At 41.0% G+C, this 15793-nt stretch overlaps 2 protein-coding genes across 4 annotated transcripts in view; one reads left to right on the top strand and one right to left on the bottom strand.

The window, feature by feature from the left end:
• crb1 (crumbs cell polarity complex component 1) overlaps positions 1 to 7023 on the top strand; it is a 29685-nt gene extending 22662 nt beyond the window's left edge. For both annotated transcript variants that reach the window (XM_088425888.1, XM_088425887.1), the window contains one exon: positions 6117 to 7023. In XM_088425888.1, coding sequence (XP_088282014.1) covers positions 6117 to 6335 — 219 coding nt within the window. In that variant the 3' untranslated portion in view covers positions 6336 to 7023. The remainder of the gene's footprint in view (positions 1 to 6116) is intronic.
• A 996-nt stretch (positions 7024 to 8019) lies between these two features.
• dennd1b (DENN/MADD domain containing 1B) overlaps positions 8020 to 15793 on the bottom strand; it is a 127984-nt gene continuing 120210 nt past the window's right edge. For both annotated transcript variants that reach the window (XM_088426282.1, XM_088426281.1), the window contains 3 exons: positions 14760 to 14845; positions 13435 to 13657; positions 8020 to 13258 (listed from right to left, as the gene is read on the bottom strand). In XM_088426282.1, the coding sequence (XP_088282408.1) occupies positions 12524 to 13258; positions 13435 to 13657; positions 14760 to 14845 (1044 nt within the window). In that variant the 3' untranslated portion in view covers positions 8020 to 12523. The remainder of the gene's footprint in view (positions 13259 to 13434; positions 13658 to 14759; positions 14846 to 15793) is intronic.

Below are 15793 nucleotides of genomic sequence, written 5' to 3' on the forward strand. Positions count from 1 at the left end.
GCATAAATCGCCATGTATTAAAAAAATCCAATTTATACTTTCTATGGAGAAGTTTCTGGAAGCTTTCTGGGAATTCAGATTTTTTTTTTTTTTTTAAAGAAGAAAAAAAAAGTAATACTAAAATAAAAAGATAAATTAGGTTTCCAAAAATGTCAGCATGACACCCAAAGTAATGATCCAAACCAAACATAACCTCCTTGGTGGAGGTTCAGGTGTATTGTTGCAATGTTTCTCCATATAGGATATCTTGTCAGTCTTTTGTATTGGAATTTCAGGGAGCTCCAAGCAGCGTAGGTGTAACGGCATGTTTTAGTTCTAAAGGCAGCGAGAAGTGTGAGCAGTCAACATGACGTCTGACTTTGTTGTTGATGTGAATTCGCATCAGTGACTGATTGACTGACAGCTGCAAAATGTATTGTTTTGCCCCTCTTTTTTTTTTTTTGGTCTGCAAATGTTTCCGTCTGATGTATTTTAAACCCCTATTCCCTACAGCTCCGCTTAGACGTAACCTTTCCATATTCACTGGGCCACAGCGGTCAGCTTTTCATTGCCTCATCTACCATTTTCTTTCCCCTCTAGTGCATGCGCATGTTTATTTTATGACACTTACAATGCTAATGCGTGTTTCCTTTTGTCAGTCTTCTCCATCACAAACTGTCATTCCATCACTGTTTTTTGTGTTGTCTTCAACGTACTACTGCCACTACTACTACTAATAAAAAATCTTACTTTGTTAGTTTGCTTTGTTTTCTGTCCTCTTGAGCGTTCATTTTCCCATTTTCACCCAACGATCAGCTGTGTGTGCGTTCCGTAATCAGATAGCGCCATGGCACTATAAATAGACACATAATCTCCGTTAACAAGATGTAGAGTGATTGTATCTCAAAATAATTAAAGCTCCTACTCAAACACGCAGCACAAACTTTGGATACTTTCCAGTCACAAAGCAGGTACTCTTATACTTTTTTTTTTTTTGATTGATAAATGGCATCCTGTGTTAATTGTTATAGTAATGGACACCCGAGTGCCCGCCTGAAAAAATGTCATACAGTGGTGCCCTTGAGATTTGATCGACCCAGTGTATGAGATCTTTGAGATACGAGCTACTGTCTGGCCAATCTTTTGATCGTCAAAATCTGAAATTCGAACACTGCATGGTTGCAGTCAACTAAACACGAAACAAATACGATTATATTTTGTGCACGCATTAAAAAAAATACACACAGCTTGGCCTTAGAATAATTTTGTCCACTTAAATGGCCTAAACAGACAAATGGCAGGGTAAAAAAACTTCAAGTGTATATAATTGAACACAAACATCATGTCTGTCGACATGCATGTAGACAGATAGTATACTGCAACAGGCATATATTCTTTATCTCTGAAAACAGTGATATAACTAGCTGACAGTCGCAAACATCCAGGTTTGGTTTTCTGTATCATACTGCCATCTAGTGGTCAATTTGCACACATGAGAAGGAGCTTGACAAAGGTTTGCTTCCACCTATCCGGATTTCAATGTGAAGTAGCAATAAGGGCAGCACAGTGACTGAGTTCTGAAATTTGAGATTCAAATCTCAGCTGCTGCCTACATTCATTTAGGATATTTAAAAAAGAAAATAGTTATAATAAAATAAAACAAAATTTTCTTAAACCTGATCTTTTTTCTCAGTAAAAATGTTGTGATAAAGCCCGATTTCTGATCACGTGATCAGATTTGGATATCACCAGGAAATATGCATTTTTTTTTTTTTTTGGAGAAAATAATAAAACGTTCACATTTTTCAAAGAAAACAATTGGCAATATTAACAATTCCGTGAATTTGTAAAGACTGACTAATACCTTTTTTAAACACAAAACAGAGAATCTGTTTTGACGCCAGGGAAAAACAGCATGAACCAAAAAGCAAAAAAGGTCAAATTCCACAAAATAAAGCCACAACAGGAAAAACCCAGACAGAACGTGACACCAAAAGCGGGCGAGCTTTAACAAGACTGTACGCTAAATTACAAATTGCATAATAATATAAGAACATCATTTCTTCACCACTAGTTGAATGTGAACAAAATAAAATTACGCAAACATATTAAAAATGAAAAAAATAAATCAAATGCTCGACTCACCAAAATGCGTGCTTCTCACTTCTTTCAATACAAAATCCATTCTTCTTTCTTTCTTCAGAAAGACTTCAATGATTTGCTTGTAGAGTTTCTGCATTTCATTTCCAATAATTAATCCTTTTGTAATGAAATGGACAGCAATGCTGAAACTCGTGTCAGTCCAATTTATGTTTTGTTCTTCTTCAGCCATTGTGGGTTAAAAAAAAAAAATAGCGAGTAGATGTGAATTTTCTGCTAAATTTCCGCAGGTCTGGCTTCGACGCTATGCCTCATGGTTGCTGTTACATGTTTTCAATAACTTTTTCAATAACTTTTTTCAACAACTTTATTTCTGACTTCCAAAGCTAAACATGGTGGATCAATAAAGCACAGTGCAGTGAGCATCCAGTCACGTCGCGTTGAACGTTAGGCCTCTAGATGGCCAACTTATGGCTCCATTGACTGCTACAGCTAACCCTTACCCTCTATTAAGCATTAGGGCCACTGACATATCCACCTGCGCTTGCAGAAGCCCGCGCCGTGTTGACACGAATGCCCTGGCTTCTGGCGAAGGCGGATTTCACACAGCATAGCGACACAAGTTAGCTGAATTCTAATTGGCTAAAAAACTCCAACATAAAACTACAGCACTGCAAGGAGCGTCACCAAATGGATATAAAATGACACGAAAAGAACAGAATATGAAGAATAATGTTATATACAAAATATATATATTTAGAAAAAATACATGTAAAATGAAATTGACTTTCAACATAGCTACTATAATTTTTATAGTTTATTAGAGTTATGAAAATATCAGGGTATTTTAGGCTAGCAGAGAAGGCCTTGCTGGCCCTGACGGCCCACCACTGCTGCATAGACACACGTACAGTATTCGGGACGGATTGGTGTTTTGCTGTAACGTAGCCATCCTTTGAGAGGAGGGAGAATGTGCTTTGCCTGCGGAAAAGCAGCATCTCGTGCCAAAGTGCAGCTTCAGCAGGGAGCCGGTGGCTTTCACAGAAGTTTGGTCTGCTTCACGGAAACATATGAGGGCACCTTATCTGACACGCGCACACACACAAAGCAGGTTGATTGTGCTGACAGCGGGGAGGCATGGCTGCTGCTGCCTCTGCTTGGAGGCTTCAGGGTGGCCTCGCCAAGTACCTCAGAGACTGGTTAGTTAGACGTCTCTGTGGCGTGTGTGCGCGCGTGTGTGACAGTGGGTGACTGATGGCGGGTCTTGGCTGCCGGCTGCTGCAGCGGCTTGCTTGTTTCACACTCACTCTGACAGCAAACTGTGCCGCAGTGACAGGTAAGCACTTTCCCAAAGAGCCTATATGGGGAGGAGAGAAAAATATCAGGCTGGAGCATACTGTTGTGTTTTCTAATTGTGTTTCCACGGCGATGGCCCAGTGTGGCCGCTTGATAAGCTTTTATGATCGTTACGGCTGCCACTCAGTGTTACCAACAGCGATGTCTGATGTAAGCCAGTGTGAGCAATTACAGAAATAATTCAATAAAAAGAATGGAGGTCTGAGAATGACATCAGAATTTAATCATAATTCCGACTTTGTTCTGAAAACTCTCACTGTAATGTCAACTATGTGATTATGATTGCTTTTGTGAATATGATTTCAGCATATCCACCCAATTTTACCCATACCAGAGAGATTTGCCTGGAAACGACAAAAAATAAACCAAAAATTACAATCGATCAGAACTCACGTAACAAACAACCAATCGCGGCTCAACTTGTGAGCATCATATGACCTAACACAGAAAGCATGTGAGCAGTGATTGGTTGGAATGCAAATTTGACTTCACCGACACAACACCAAGATTGAGCAAAAAATTGGATCATAGTAAATGCATTGACCAATTTAGCACTTATTAGTATTTAACAATAGCGAAAGAAGTAGCAGACAGTGATGAAATATGTTAAAAATAGTACCTAGTGAGAATTTATTGCACATTTAATTTTCAGTAAACCTTCCATGTCCCTGTTTTTACGTTTGAAAATCTGGTCACCCCAACTTAAGTGCAAAGGGTAACACAGGAAGTGTTCGCCGACAGTGAAGCTGTTTGTGTGCTGTTGCTGGAAGGAACAATTTCACAAGCAGTTAAAAGCCCCCAAAGTGACACAGCCTTCCTCTCCAACAAGGCCCGTGTGAGCTATTTTGCGCCGTACCTCTGGGGCTGTTTGCAGAGTGAACACTGACGGGTTCATCAGGCAGCCTCTTGTGTGTGACCGCGCGTCTGTGTGTGATCCTCCACAGACGGCTCGCGCCCCATACGGCTCTCGGGCGGCGGCCGTGCCGGCGCAGCGCCTGGTCGGCCTGGCGATAGCGTTGGCGCCGCCTCTGGCCCTCGCCAAACTGCGAGAGAGGCGGCAGACGGGTGGAGGTTTGAGTTTGTGGCGGCTGGAAGCTTGCGCGGGTTGCTGCCCTCCCGTCGAGGCGGGGAACGCATCCATCAGCACTTTGGCTGAACATTTGCAACGCCTGGCGTAGCCAAGAGTGGGGCGGTCGGCGTGAGATTTTGTTAGCTTGTGTGAGTGGGGGGAAAACACAAACAATGCATTTGTTTGTACAGGGAACCCTTGCTTATCATCTCACTCTCTTGCTGTCAAGGAATCGAAGACTGCTGTAGAGGAAACGAAAAGAAGACTTGCTGGTGCAGTTCTCTCAGTAGGAGTTCTCAAAAACGAGTGTTCGCATGCTTCAAGTTGTTTGGCCTTCTCAGTTTATGCTTACTGTAAAAATGGCACAAAAAACAACAGAGAATTAAACATTGTATGTTTAATCCATCCAGCGCCAATGGACAGCGATAGGGGAGTCCCACCTTAATGCTAAAAAATAGTAACATATGCCACATATGCTGTTATAATAAGTGACTCTGCTAGAGTTACCCTAGCAGTATGGGCCCAGGCAATGCATTCTGGGTAATCCAAAAATCTTGAAGATTTTTTCGAAGTCAAAGATCCCTTTTAACTGAGCTAGCAGAGTATAAGGTAATTATCAAGATATTCAAATAAATTCATGTAGCTAATGAAAGCTACAAAACTCCAAATACAGGCCAACTTAAAAAGGACGTTTAGATTATTTAGTCATTTTATGCTGTAAAATGTTGATGTTTTTCTATAATCCACCCATTCATTTTCTTAACTGCTTATCATCATATCACCATCCTGCTCGGATTCTCCAAGTTCGATCTCAAAGCGTTCGAAACGAACGTAAACAACAAAGACATCTGATAAATTGTTTTTGCTTTGGTCCTCAAAACACGTTTTGACTTCCATCAAACCTTCCTTTTTTGCAATAAATCAAATAGAGGCATTTCATACAGGGAGATATTGCTACACTTTCACGCAATCATTGCAAAACATTGGAATGATGTATGTATATATGTATATCTAATATTTAACTTCATAAAAAATGGAGGAAGATATAAACTGATTTTTACCATTCACAGCGTGTGTCTCCATTGTCAAGTTACGTCAACTTGAAGCCGGTCGATAAAATCTTTGTCTTTTATTTCCTCTCCAAATCTGCAACTCAGACCTCCCAGGTCAAAGGGGCATTTCTAGTCAGAAAAGTCCAATTTCCCCAATTCCTCAAATGCAGCAACAGGGCTACATTTGCTCACGTAAAATGACTAAACACAGAAAAAAGATGAGCGGTTATTGATCGTTACCTGAGTTCTTCTGGACTGTGAGGTCATTTTCAGGTGAAACAAACGTGTTTTTAAAGCCATGTATTGTACAACACAAGTATTTGTTTAGTACAATTATCAAATTAATTTGAACTTATCAAATGATCAATTTCCAGTTATAAATTAATTGTAGACAAAATATGAACATATTACTGCTGAACTGCTCAACAAGCCTTGAGCCTTGCCCTTTAAATTAATATTTTATACACAAGGCAGCAAAATATAAAAAAAATGGAGATACAGGGCGACATAGATGGGAGCTGCACTGCAAAGAGGCTAACTAGCTCACATCTCACCCCCAGTTGACCTCTGAAGGCGCAACCTCCGACCTGCTACTGGCCATCAGTCTGGTGTCGGTCGTCCTGCTGCTGGTTCTCATCCTGACCTCGGTCGGACTGATGGCGGCGCTGAACCGCAGAGCCACCCACGGCACCTACAGTCCCAGCCGGCAGGAGAAGGACGGGTCTCGGGTGGAGATGTGGAGCATCACCCAACCTCCGCCCATGGAGAGGCTCATCTGAGACGTGGGAAACATCGACCATGACCTGGGAACCTCCCGCAAGCTGAAATGAGACTTTCGCATTTGTTTATGCACATGCTGCAAAACCGTAAGAGCCCTTTGGCTACGCCGTCCATCCGTCATGCTTGGATGTGCTGCACCTGCCGCACTGGGCATCCTTTATCTTAGATAGATTTCCGCTCACAATGGATGGAGTCTGTGTGGCCCAATCTATATTTGTAGGACAAATGGAGCAATGTGTGCCCAATATGTTGTACGCATTACGTGCTGCTGTCACCCCCCCCCCCCCCCCCCCCGAATGGTTCTACTCCAAGTGTTCCCATTTTAAAAGTTAAGCACTATATTGCATCCAAAATGGACTTATATGTGCATGTGTATACGTTCCACTTTGACAACCTACTAAAACATTAGAACATGCGCCGCTGAAAATGTATCTCAAAGTACTAGTGGGTTAAAAAAAAAAAGAAAAAGAAATTGCTGAACTTTAGACTGACATTTAAAATTAGTCTGAGCTTAGGTGTCACATTGTGTATACACTGAAATTGTCATTTTGTGTCTGTAAATATAAAATCTGCTGGTGGATGATAATTTATTTCATTTATATGTCTTAATTAAGTGACAGTATTTGGGAAAATTTGCTGTTTTTTCTTTTTGTCAGCCTTATTAAAAGAATACTCGTAGTGAAGCAACTTTTGCCAGGCTCCATTTTGGGCTCCACATAAATAGTACACTACACTCGGTTTTGAGCGTAGCTTTGAGCAGGGTCAACACAACAGTTTTCGTCACGAAACATGGACAATGAACAACTCTAGCAAGCTTGTAATTGCAGCATTAGGGAATTTGGGAGATTCCCCAGAGCAGATGTTCAGCGTCTGCATCCAAACTGCAAATGAATCGCCGTTGCTCATATCTCAATTAACCATATCTCAGCAATTGTGCTTAAAGGAGTGTCATATTGCCAGCTGAATTGTGATCAATTCATTTGTCATGTTTAAAATATTGTTTTTTAATTGCATTTATCTCATTTTTGAATCTACCTTTATATTTTTTGTATGCTGGTTAAAACTGTTTTTATGCATCAGGCTTCTTGTGCTTGAGTTGTTTGGGATTGGAAAACAAAAAGATCAGTCACACACTAAAGGGGACGCTGCACTGCATTGGTGCGATTAATGGTGAATTTAACTGTAAAGACGCCCTGATGACCACTCTGATAAAAGTAATTTTCATTCTTTGTAAGACGGTGCTTGGTTCCTACAGAAGCAGCTCAAGTTTAGCCTACCGCATAAATGCAAAGCATCCACCTGAAACAACAGCTGCAGCCGATGATAGCAACAAAAATGTCATAGCAGCCAGCCATTGCAAAGCTCTTTGCTGCTCAACTGGAGACCACTCCGTGTTTATGCAAGTCTACGAAGGACAGGACGGAGTAGAAATTGTTTTCATGTTCGTTTATAATTATTTGGCAAATGATAAAACTGCATCATTCCGCCTTACTGTTAACTTGTTTGTTGCTCATGTCAATCTTTTGTGCCCGAATAACACATTCTATCTAAATTAAAAAGAAAACCCTGGTTTTCAGAAACTTTTATGTGAAACTAAAATGAGATGAATTCGATCAATTAATTACACGATTAATCTTTTTTTTAATCGCTTGACAACACTAGTTTAAAAGTGAGTCCAGACGATTGCATGAATAAGTATTTATTTGAAGTTCACAGTGCATACAAGATGTGCAGTTGTACCAAGTTTGTCATCAACACCTCATGAGATTGCCCTCAGTTTTTTTTCTCCACAACGAGAACATGCACGGAATCAAAGGTACCAGAAAAAACAATCATTACAAAACCCAAACAAGATTCGATTCTTGTCGACACTGCTACTACACAGATGTTGCACTTGAGAATATGTTTTTGGCGTATGGAGAGCGATGTTCAAATACAATATGAAATGTGTCTACCTGCACTCATGCTACGTTAGCAACAAGAGGTTGCTCTTGCGCCATATTGAAAGGTGAACTCTCACACACTACTGTTGCCGTCATCGTACAGCATTAGTGTAAACAGTCTGCATCACTTTTCATGTTACTCACAGCAGTAGTTATTCGCTTATTTATTTCTTCTCTGTGGTTTATTTACAGCAGCCAATGAATGTAAAAAATAGATTCTCCTACAAGGCAAATGATGTTAAATACAATGCAATCCAACACAAGGCATAACCAACATATATGTGGCTTTTTTTTTTTTTTTTGTAGCTAAGTACTGGGCTAAATACCAATAATTACGAATGGAGCACAACGGCCCGGTTCAAAAGAACATCAAATCCAAGTACTGAACATGCGTGCGGAAACAAAAGTGAGTACTGGATTGTGGGCCATACATTTCATATTATTGTTCTCTTTTGATTTAAAAAATAATGTCTCAAACATTCAAAGTGGCTGTTATTTATGACATACAACACCAATTATATATTATTTATGTAAAATATACTGAAGAAAAATACATATCTAGTCAGCTGAAAATATTTCATTTTTCAGTTTGTTTGATTTGAAATGAGGACCTCTGAGAAAGTGATTGAAATGCCTTTTTAAAGTTTTGACCTATGTTTGAAGAAAAAGATGAAATACAATGAATACGTTTAAAAAAAATCAAAACCTAATGGAATTATTGAAACAACGTCTACCTAACAAAAACACACACACATAAAAGCAAAAAAAAAAAAAAAAAAAAAAATCCAGGAGGTTCCTCCTATCTGGGGAAGAATTGTTTCTTTTTTTTTTTTCTTTTTTACCTGAGTTCACTTCAGGTCATTTGGTCACAACCAAACGAGAGTTGTGTTTTCACTCTTGAAAGAATCAAAGGACCATATGATGATTTCAACATTGCATACGCCTAGCTTTCTCTTTAATACTGTACCAGTTATCTTTTAAGGCACACCACACACTTTTGAGAACACAAACAAACACACACACTCAACATGTGGCTTATTCCCATTAGACGCTAACTTGATTGTTATTATTATTTTGTTCAAGTAGTCAAAAGTACTTTTTGAGTTGGAATTATTTGCATAGTCACTAAGTGTTTTAATGTGTGTCAAGGAGTAGGCCCAGCTGCACAGTTGGCTCTGGACTTTTCCTTTTTTGGAGTTACGACTACCGATGTCTGCTCGTTTAGATGCTCGCCAGCCACTTTATGAGCAAAACATTAACGGGGCAGCGGCGGCAAGCTGAGAAACGGCCGCTGTTAAAGTGCCAGGCTGACTGGCGTCTGGTCTCAATCACAGCAAGAATGCCAATAGCACCAAAACGAAAACGGGGGGAAGCTTTTTTTTCTTCTCCTGTTTGGGCCTCAAAACTCTGCACGTCCAGTCTGAAACGCAATACAATCAAACTCGCTTATTATCAGTGTGCGACTGAAAGCTGGCAAATACGGAAAGCCGCTGGAGCCAAATCGTTCATTTCCCGTACTAGTATGCTCTGTCCTCACGCTAAGTCAATTTAGCATATTACTCATGTCTTCACAGTATTCGTTTTTACTGGTGATGCCGGTTTGGCTCACTGCACTCTAAAATCAGCTGAGTCAAAGGTGCATAAAAGGACCAAGCCAGAATTGAAGTCAATTCGACCCAATTTTCAAGATGATTTTGTACAAAAGAACCCAAATGTAAAGGGTGTCTTGAACAAAAACGTCCACCATTTTTAGGTTGTCTGGAGCAAAACAATATAGAAAGTTGGGTCAAATTGACTCACATATTGGGTTGGTCCTTCTTTGAGTTGGGTTATTTGTAGCCCAACTGCTTTTGGAGTGTAGTTTGCAAATTAACCTAAAAATATCGTGCTGCACTTGGAACAAACCTGGGCCAATTTTTTTTACCTTAATGGTAGCGCCAACATTGTCCATGGGGAGTTCTGTCTCAATCGTAGTAGTAGCTCTACACTTTAAAAACAGTCGGTTAAAAAAATAACCCAATTATGGTTCAGAAAAGGGCCCAATGCAATATTTGGGTCAATTTGAACCACATTTCTGGATTGCAGTCTACAAAACAGCAAAAGTTTGTGGAATTATTTTGTGCAAAACAACCATGAAAACGAGTTCAAATTGATTTTTTTTTAACAAAACTGTTTTTAAAGGAAACTAGTGTGCAGAAACATCACACTGTACTGGAATGCAGTACTGGGTTGGGAGGTAACAAACTGAGAGACATCTACTAGTGCACTGCATGGTTTTGCACACTTGTAGGACAACTAAACGAAGGCTGGTGAAGAAACCTGTTGACAACCGCGAGCAACTTATGAACTCCACCAGTGAACATCCAGCAAGTCAAATAGTAGTATTAGTCGGAATATCGAGTGCATGGTTCCTACCTTGCAGTCCCACCAGCCTTTAAAAAACTTTACTTGTGGGTCCAAGTCGCTCTACGAGTGCACTTACTAATAAGCCAAAAAGCATACTAGTACAGGAATATCAAATAAGGGCGAGGGAGAGGACACACGGAAACAAGACAGAAGAAACAAACAATGAGCAGCGTGCAAGCGCCATCGCATGGAACGAAGGTGGGGCGGCTTCCTTGTTCAAGAGGATTTCATTTTCGAGTGTCTACATGCACTTTTGATTATCCGGAATGCAACTTCGAGGAGCAGCTTAAAGCGCATGGTCCAGGATACACAACGTATTAAATCCATCCATCCAAAGGTGCCGAAAGTACCGTCGGCGTCTCTGACCAGATAGCTGTCACACGAGAGTGTCTCGAGGCAAGTCGCATGTCCACTTAAGGCATGGTGATCAAAATGGTTGTACACAGTGTTGAAATGCTTTCAAAGGCTTATGGAGACTTATGCGTTTCATTTTCTTGATGTTCCTTTCAAAACTTCAATAGGGGCTTGGTTTGTTTGACTGAAAGTGCAAACGTAAGGACGTTGACATGTCAGTGGGATGTGACGTTGTCCTGCTGTTTCAGGACATCTTCTGGAATGTGAACAAGGGTCCTAGTCGCAAAGTTGTCCTTCCTGGCTTCGTTTCTTTTTACGTTACTCAAAACACCAACAAAAAATGTGCAATTTGCAGAAAGATATATGGACAAAAGTCTTGGGACACACTTCCTGATCGTTAAATGAATCAATTAACGCTTGGGTTGCTGAAACATTTTTTCAAGAATGGACAAGAATGGTCTTTTTCTGTTCCGGCATGACTGGGATGAGTCTGACGTAGCTGAAAAACCCTTTGGATTAAAGCACAACAAATCCCACAGACACACCAAGTTTTCTCAAAAGAATGGACAGTCTTAGATGGGGCGTTGTATTTTCTTCCACCTCCTGTACATGTAAAGGTGTCTCAATACTTTTGTCCATCTACAGGTGCATCTCAATTTATTGAATGTATTCCCTGCCAGTACAGTAAAATGGCATCTTTGACATCTATACCCGTCATTAGCAATAAATGAGTAAATACAGTATTGTAGATTTTTTGTGAAACTCCCATTATAAAAGATTCCTTTAACACAGGAGTAAAATAACACCTACTTTCAATATCTAAAAATGTTTTTTTTAAATGTTATCTGCCTAGGATAGCAGTCAGCCTCCGCGCAAATAAAATTAGCGCGCTTCTAAAACGTTATGGAATAGGCAATAGGTGCCGCAAGGCGGCAGCTAAGCACTGCTTCAGTCAAACTCCTAAACTCACCTCTACATAGGTAGATTTGTAGATGGTCAAAAACATGCGTTCACTGTATTCAAGTCTCTCGCAATTTGGTTATACTTAACTGTTAGCAATAACCGATAACTCATTCAATGCTAGGGATTTTTCTAACCCCCTTTGCCCTGATACTTGAAAAAAAAATCTGGAACTCAGAAATTGGGATTAAATGTCTGGATTCTGTAAATATGTACACATTGGAATTGAAGGAGTTAATTTTTTTTTTCACTGTATGTAGTGAATCCATAAATGGGAAACTACTGAAATAAATTGTGATTTCCACAATATCATATTATATTGAGATGCACCTGAAGCATGTACGTATTGCAATTCTGTTTTACTTCTTGCATCACTTGTAGAAATGGGTCCCTGGATAAGATCTTGTTACTCTGCACCGGCTTTTCCTGTTTTGTTCCCACAGGCGTCACCTCCAGGTCCTCACATTTCTCAGTAAGACTTCCTGCCGTTGACTAACGGGGCGATACCGCCGCCCGCCGTGAAGTTAGGAGTGCTCTGCGGTTTTGTCGTGGTGACTGTTGTTGCAGTGAACCCGCGAGAGCTGCGGGCCGCTGTGGAGGACCGGCCCCACGCAGCACATGGACTCGATCTCCTCCAGGAGGCCTCCATCCTGCACGGCCGCTCCAGGGCCTTTAGCTTGACCCAGATCCGCCAGCCCCTCCGTGTAGTCCTTCTCCCAGGGTACCTGCACCGAATGGCTGTTCCTGGCCTTGCTCTCCTTGGCTCCCTGCCTGTGCAGGGACTTCTCCTTGTAGTTCCTCCCAGTCTCCTTGGAGAGCACTTTCCTCCTCAAGATGCCGGTGGAGCCCGCGGGGTTGTGGGCGGGAGGGGCCTGGGTGCTCGCTTGGGGCTCCGAGATGGTGCGAGCGCGGGCCGTCGGCAGCGGCGAAGAGCTGGGGACCGATGATGTGTTGGACAGGGTTGGAGATGGCGTTGTGGGTGTAATTCCGTGGGAAGCGGACGGTGAATAGGAGAAGCGGTCTGCAGCTTGTATGAACGGAGGTAGATGATGCGGACCGGGGCGCTCATGTGTACGAGGCACAGGAGGCACGGGGGGTTTCTTCAGGCTGCTCTTGGTGGGCTGTCGCCGTGGGGACGGTGGGAGGTGCTTCCCGTGGACCGCGCTATCATCCTGCCCCATGTTCCAACCTCCTTGATCCCCAATTCCATCAGCAGCCCGTTCCTCTGATGGCTGACAGTCACCAGTGTTGAACTTACTCTGAAAATTAATGAAGACTTTTAATGACAAAACATGAAGTCCTTTCCTATTATTTTGCTTTTTGTTTTTGTTTTTTTTTGTTTTTTGTTTTGCATTTGCCCAAACCTAGCATTTGATTAGGGGCGTGTAGAATTTAGATCCACTTCACAGTCCACCTAATGGGAGGGGTTACATACCGGGGCCTGGTAGTCCAAGTCTTCCATGGATCGGAAGAAGTCCAGGCTCTTGGCTGCACTGAGCTTGCCTTGCTCTATTGTGGTGGTGGTCAGAGAGTCCAGGATCTCCTCCAGCAGGTTCATTTTGCCCGACTGGGAGGAGTCCATGTCCAGCTCCAACGAGTAGGAGTCATCGCTGTCTTCCGTGTAGGACGGGACATCGCCACTGTCCTCTGATGAGATCCTACGTTGGCAAAATGACAAGCTCTTAGAGAAAAGTCTGATGTATGGCGGCAATCACAGAAAATATTGGAGGAACATCCATTTATTTCACCAATTCTATTCAAATTATTGACAAAATAACCCAAATTAGGTAAAAAATGAACTCACATAACTTTCGGCACAAAGTTAATAACTCAAAAATTTGGCTTGAACCTCTTTTGATCTGATTCGGTTTGTTTATGAGACAATTGTTTTCAGAGTGTAAACAATGATATTAAAAACTGAATTGATCCCTTATTAACCTGATTTTTTTATTTAACCCAACTATTTTTAGTATAATACAATTACACCCGAAAACCCAAACTGGGTTACTTTTGACTCAACTGCTTTTAAGTAAGATAAATAAATAAATAAAAAAAAACACACAAAAAACAGAAATAGTTCGGTTAAAAACATAACAATACAGGAATAGTATTTTAAATATGGATTCACTAAAACTAAAAATAAAATGAATAACTTAAAAAATTGAGTTGGTTCCTTTTGACCCGATTGGGGATATTTTTTACCCAAATGTTTTCAGTGTGCGAAACACACTTGAAAAAACAAAACAAAACAAACCTGTGTTTTAAAAAAAAAGGCCTGACCCAGCTATTTAAGATCAATTTTGAATCTACTTAGAGAAATTAGCTTTAGTATGATATTGCATTTAATTAGAAAACAATGATATGTAAGACCCTTTCACCCCTTACACACATTTTGATCTTTTTTTTTTCGTTTTGCTTAATTGTTCAGACAAATGGAAGTTTTACTTACAACGTCAATAAAAATGACCAATATGTGTTATAAAAAATATTCTTTTCCAAAAACAATGAAATATGACTTTAGCATTTATGTGACGTGGCTGACGACTACGGTTGATTGTCTCACTTCGATTTGGCCAAAATATCTTGTTCTACCAATAATACCCACTTGGTGGCAGTACCACCATGACTTAAAAATATCTAGCCTTGAGCATCATTTTCTCTTTCAACATTTTGTTCTTTTAAATATAATCCAATTCCAACTATATGACTCGTAGCTTCGTTAATAACAGTTCATTTAGGGTGAATAAAAAAAGCACTTACTTGCTAGCACTGTCCAGCTCATCATCATCAAGCCCGTAGCCAAGCTCTCGGGGAACCAAGCTCATGGGAGATTTGCTGAAATTTTGCTGTGAATGAAAAACACAAGGAGATTAGAGGGCGATATCTGGAGAATCCTTGAGGGACAAAGCTTGTTTTACTGGAGCAGAACCCAAAGAGTCGAGACTATATTCGTCAATTTCCGGTCTGGGGATGAGAACGTTTGGAATCAAATGAAGTTCCGGGAACAGGCCCGTGTAGGTGCATTAACGATGGGCGTCGTAGCATCTCCGCACATGGTGTTTGTCAGAGCAAAGTGCTGAATGATCAGTACGTGGTGCCGTTTAGTGACACAGCGGGTTTAATAAGCCACCTGTGTAACATGTTTAATGTGCGGGTTCAAGAAGAGACAGCAGCTTTACGCAGCAAGGCGGGACGCTACCCATCTGCTGCGGGCCACTTATTAACATGGCCTCCTCCACCACGCACATGTTCCTCCGGTGCGTGTGCTCTTCTTCTTCCAGCGCCATCGTTCGCCTCATAATTGATATTCCGCTCACAGGGCGGTCATGTATTTATACTGTGGGCAACAAACCTAAATGGGGGGTCTTAGGATTGCTTGTGCACATATTCAATATTGCATTCTTAACAGTTTTTTCATCACCTTTCCCCCATGCGCTCTGCTACTGAAAACTAAGGATTTCATCAATATGCTTCCCATCCATCTTCAGGTCCGATACTAGTACGGATGAAAGTCTTAGTTGCAATGCTTTTTTTTTTTTTTTGTGGAGTGAGTGGGGCGGGGGACTTACATGACACTTAACTTGACACAATACAATGGTATACAAAGACGTGTTCCTAGTGAGACAAATCTGAGTTAGAACTTTTTTGGTATACCTGCTGTACGATGACAATAAAGGCATTCTATTCTACTCTAGTAGCTCTCAAATGGGGGTGCATGAAAGCACCTCAGGAGGTACAGGAGATTTTAGAGTTGTTTTTGGAGGGACCAACAACAATGTAATACTTGTTAATGC

This window comes from Hippichthys cyanospilos, chromosome 10 (assembly GCF_059441005.1).
Source record: "Hippichthys cyanospilos isolate Australia breed blue-spotted pipefish chromosome 10, RoL_Hcya_1.0, whole genome shotgun sequence".
NCBI lineage: Eukaryota > Metazoa > Chordata > Actinopteri > Syngnathiformes > Syngnathidae > Hippichthys > Hippichthys cyanospilos.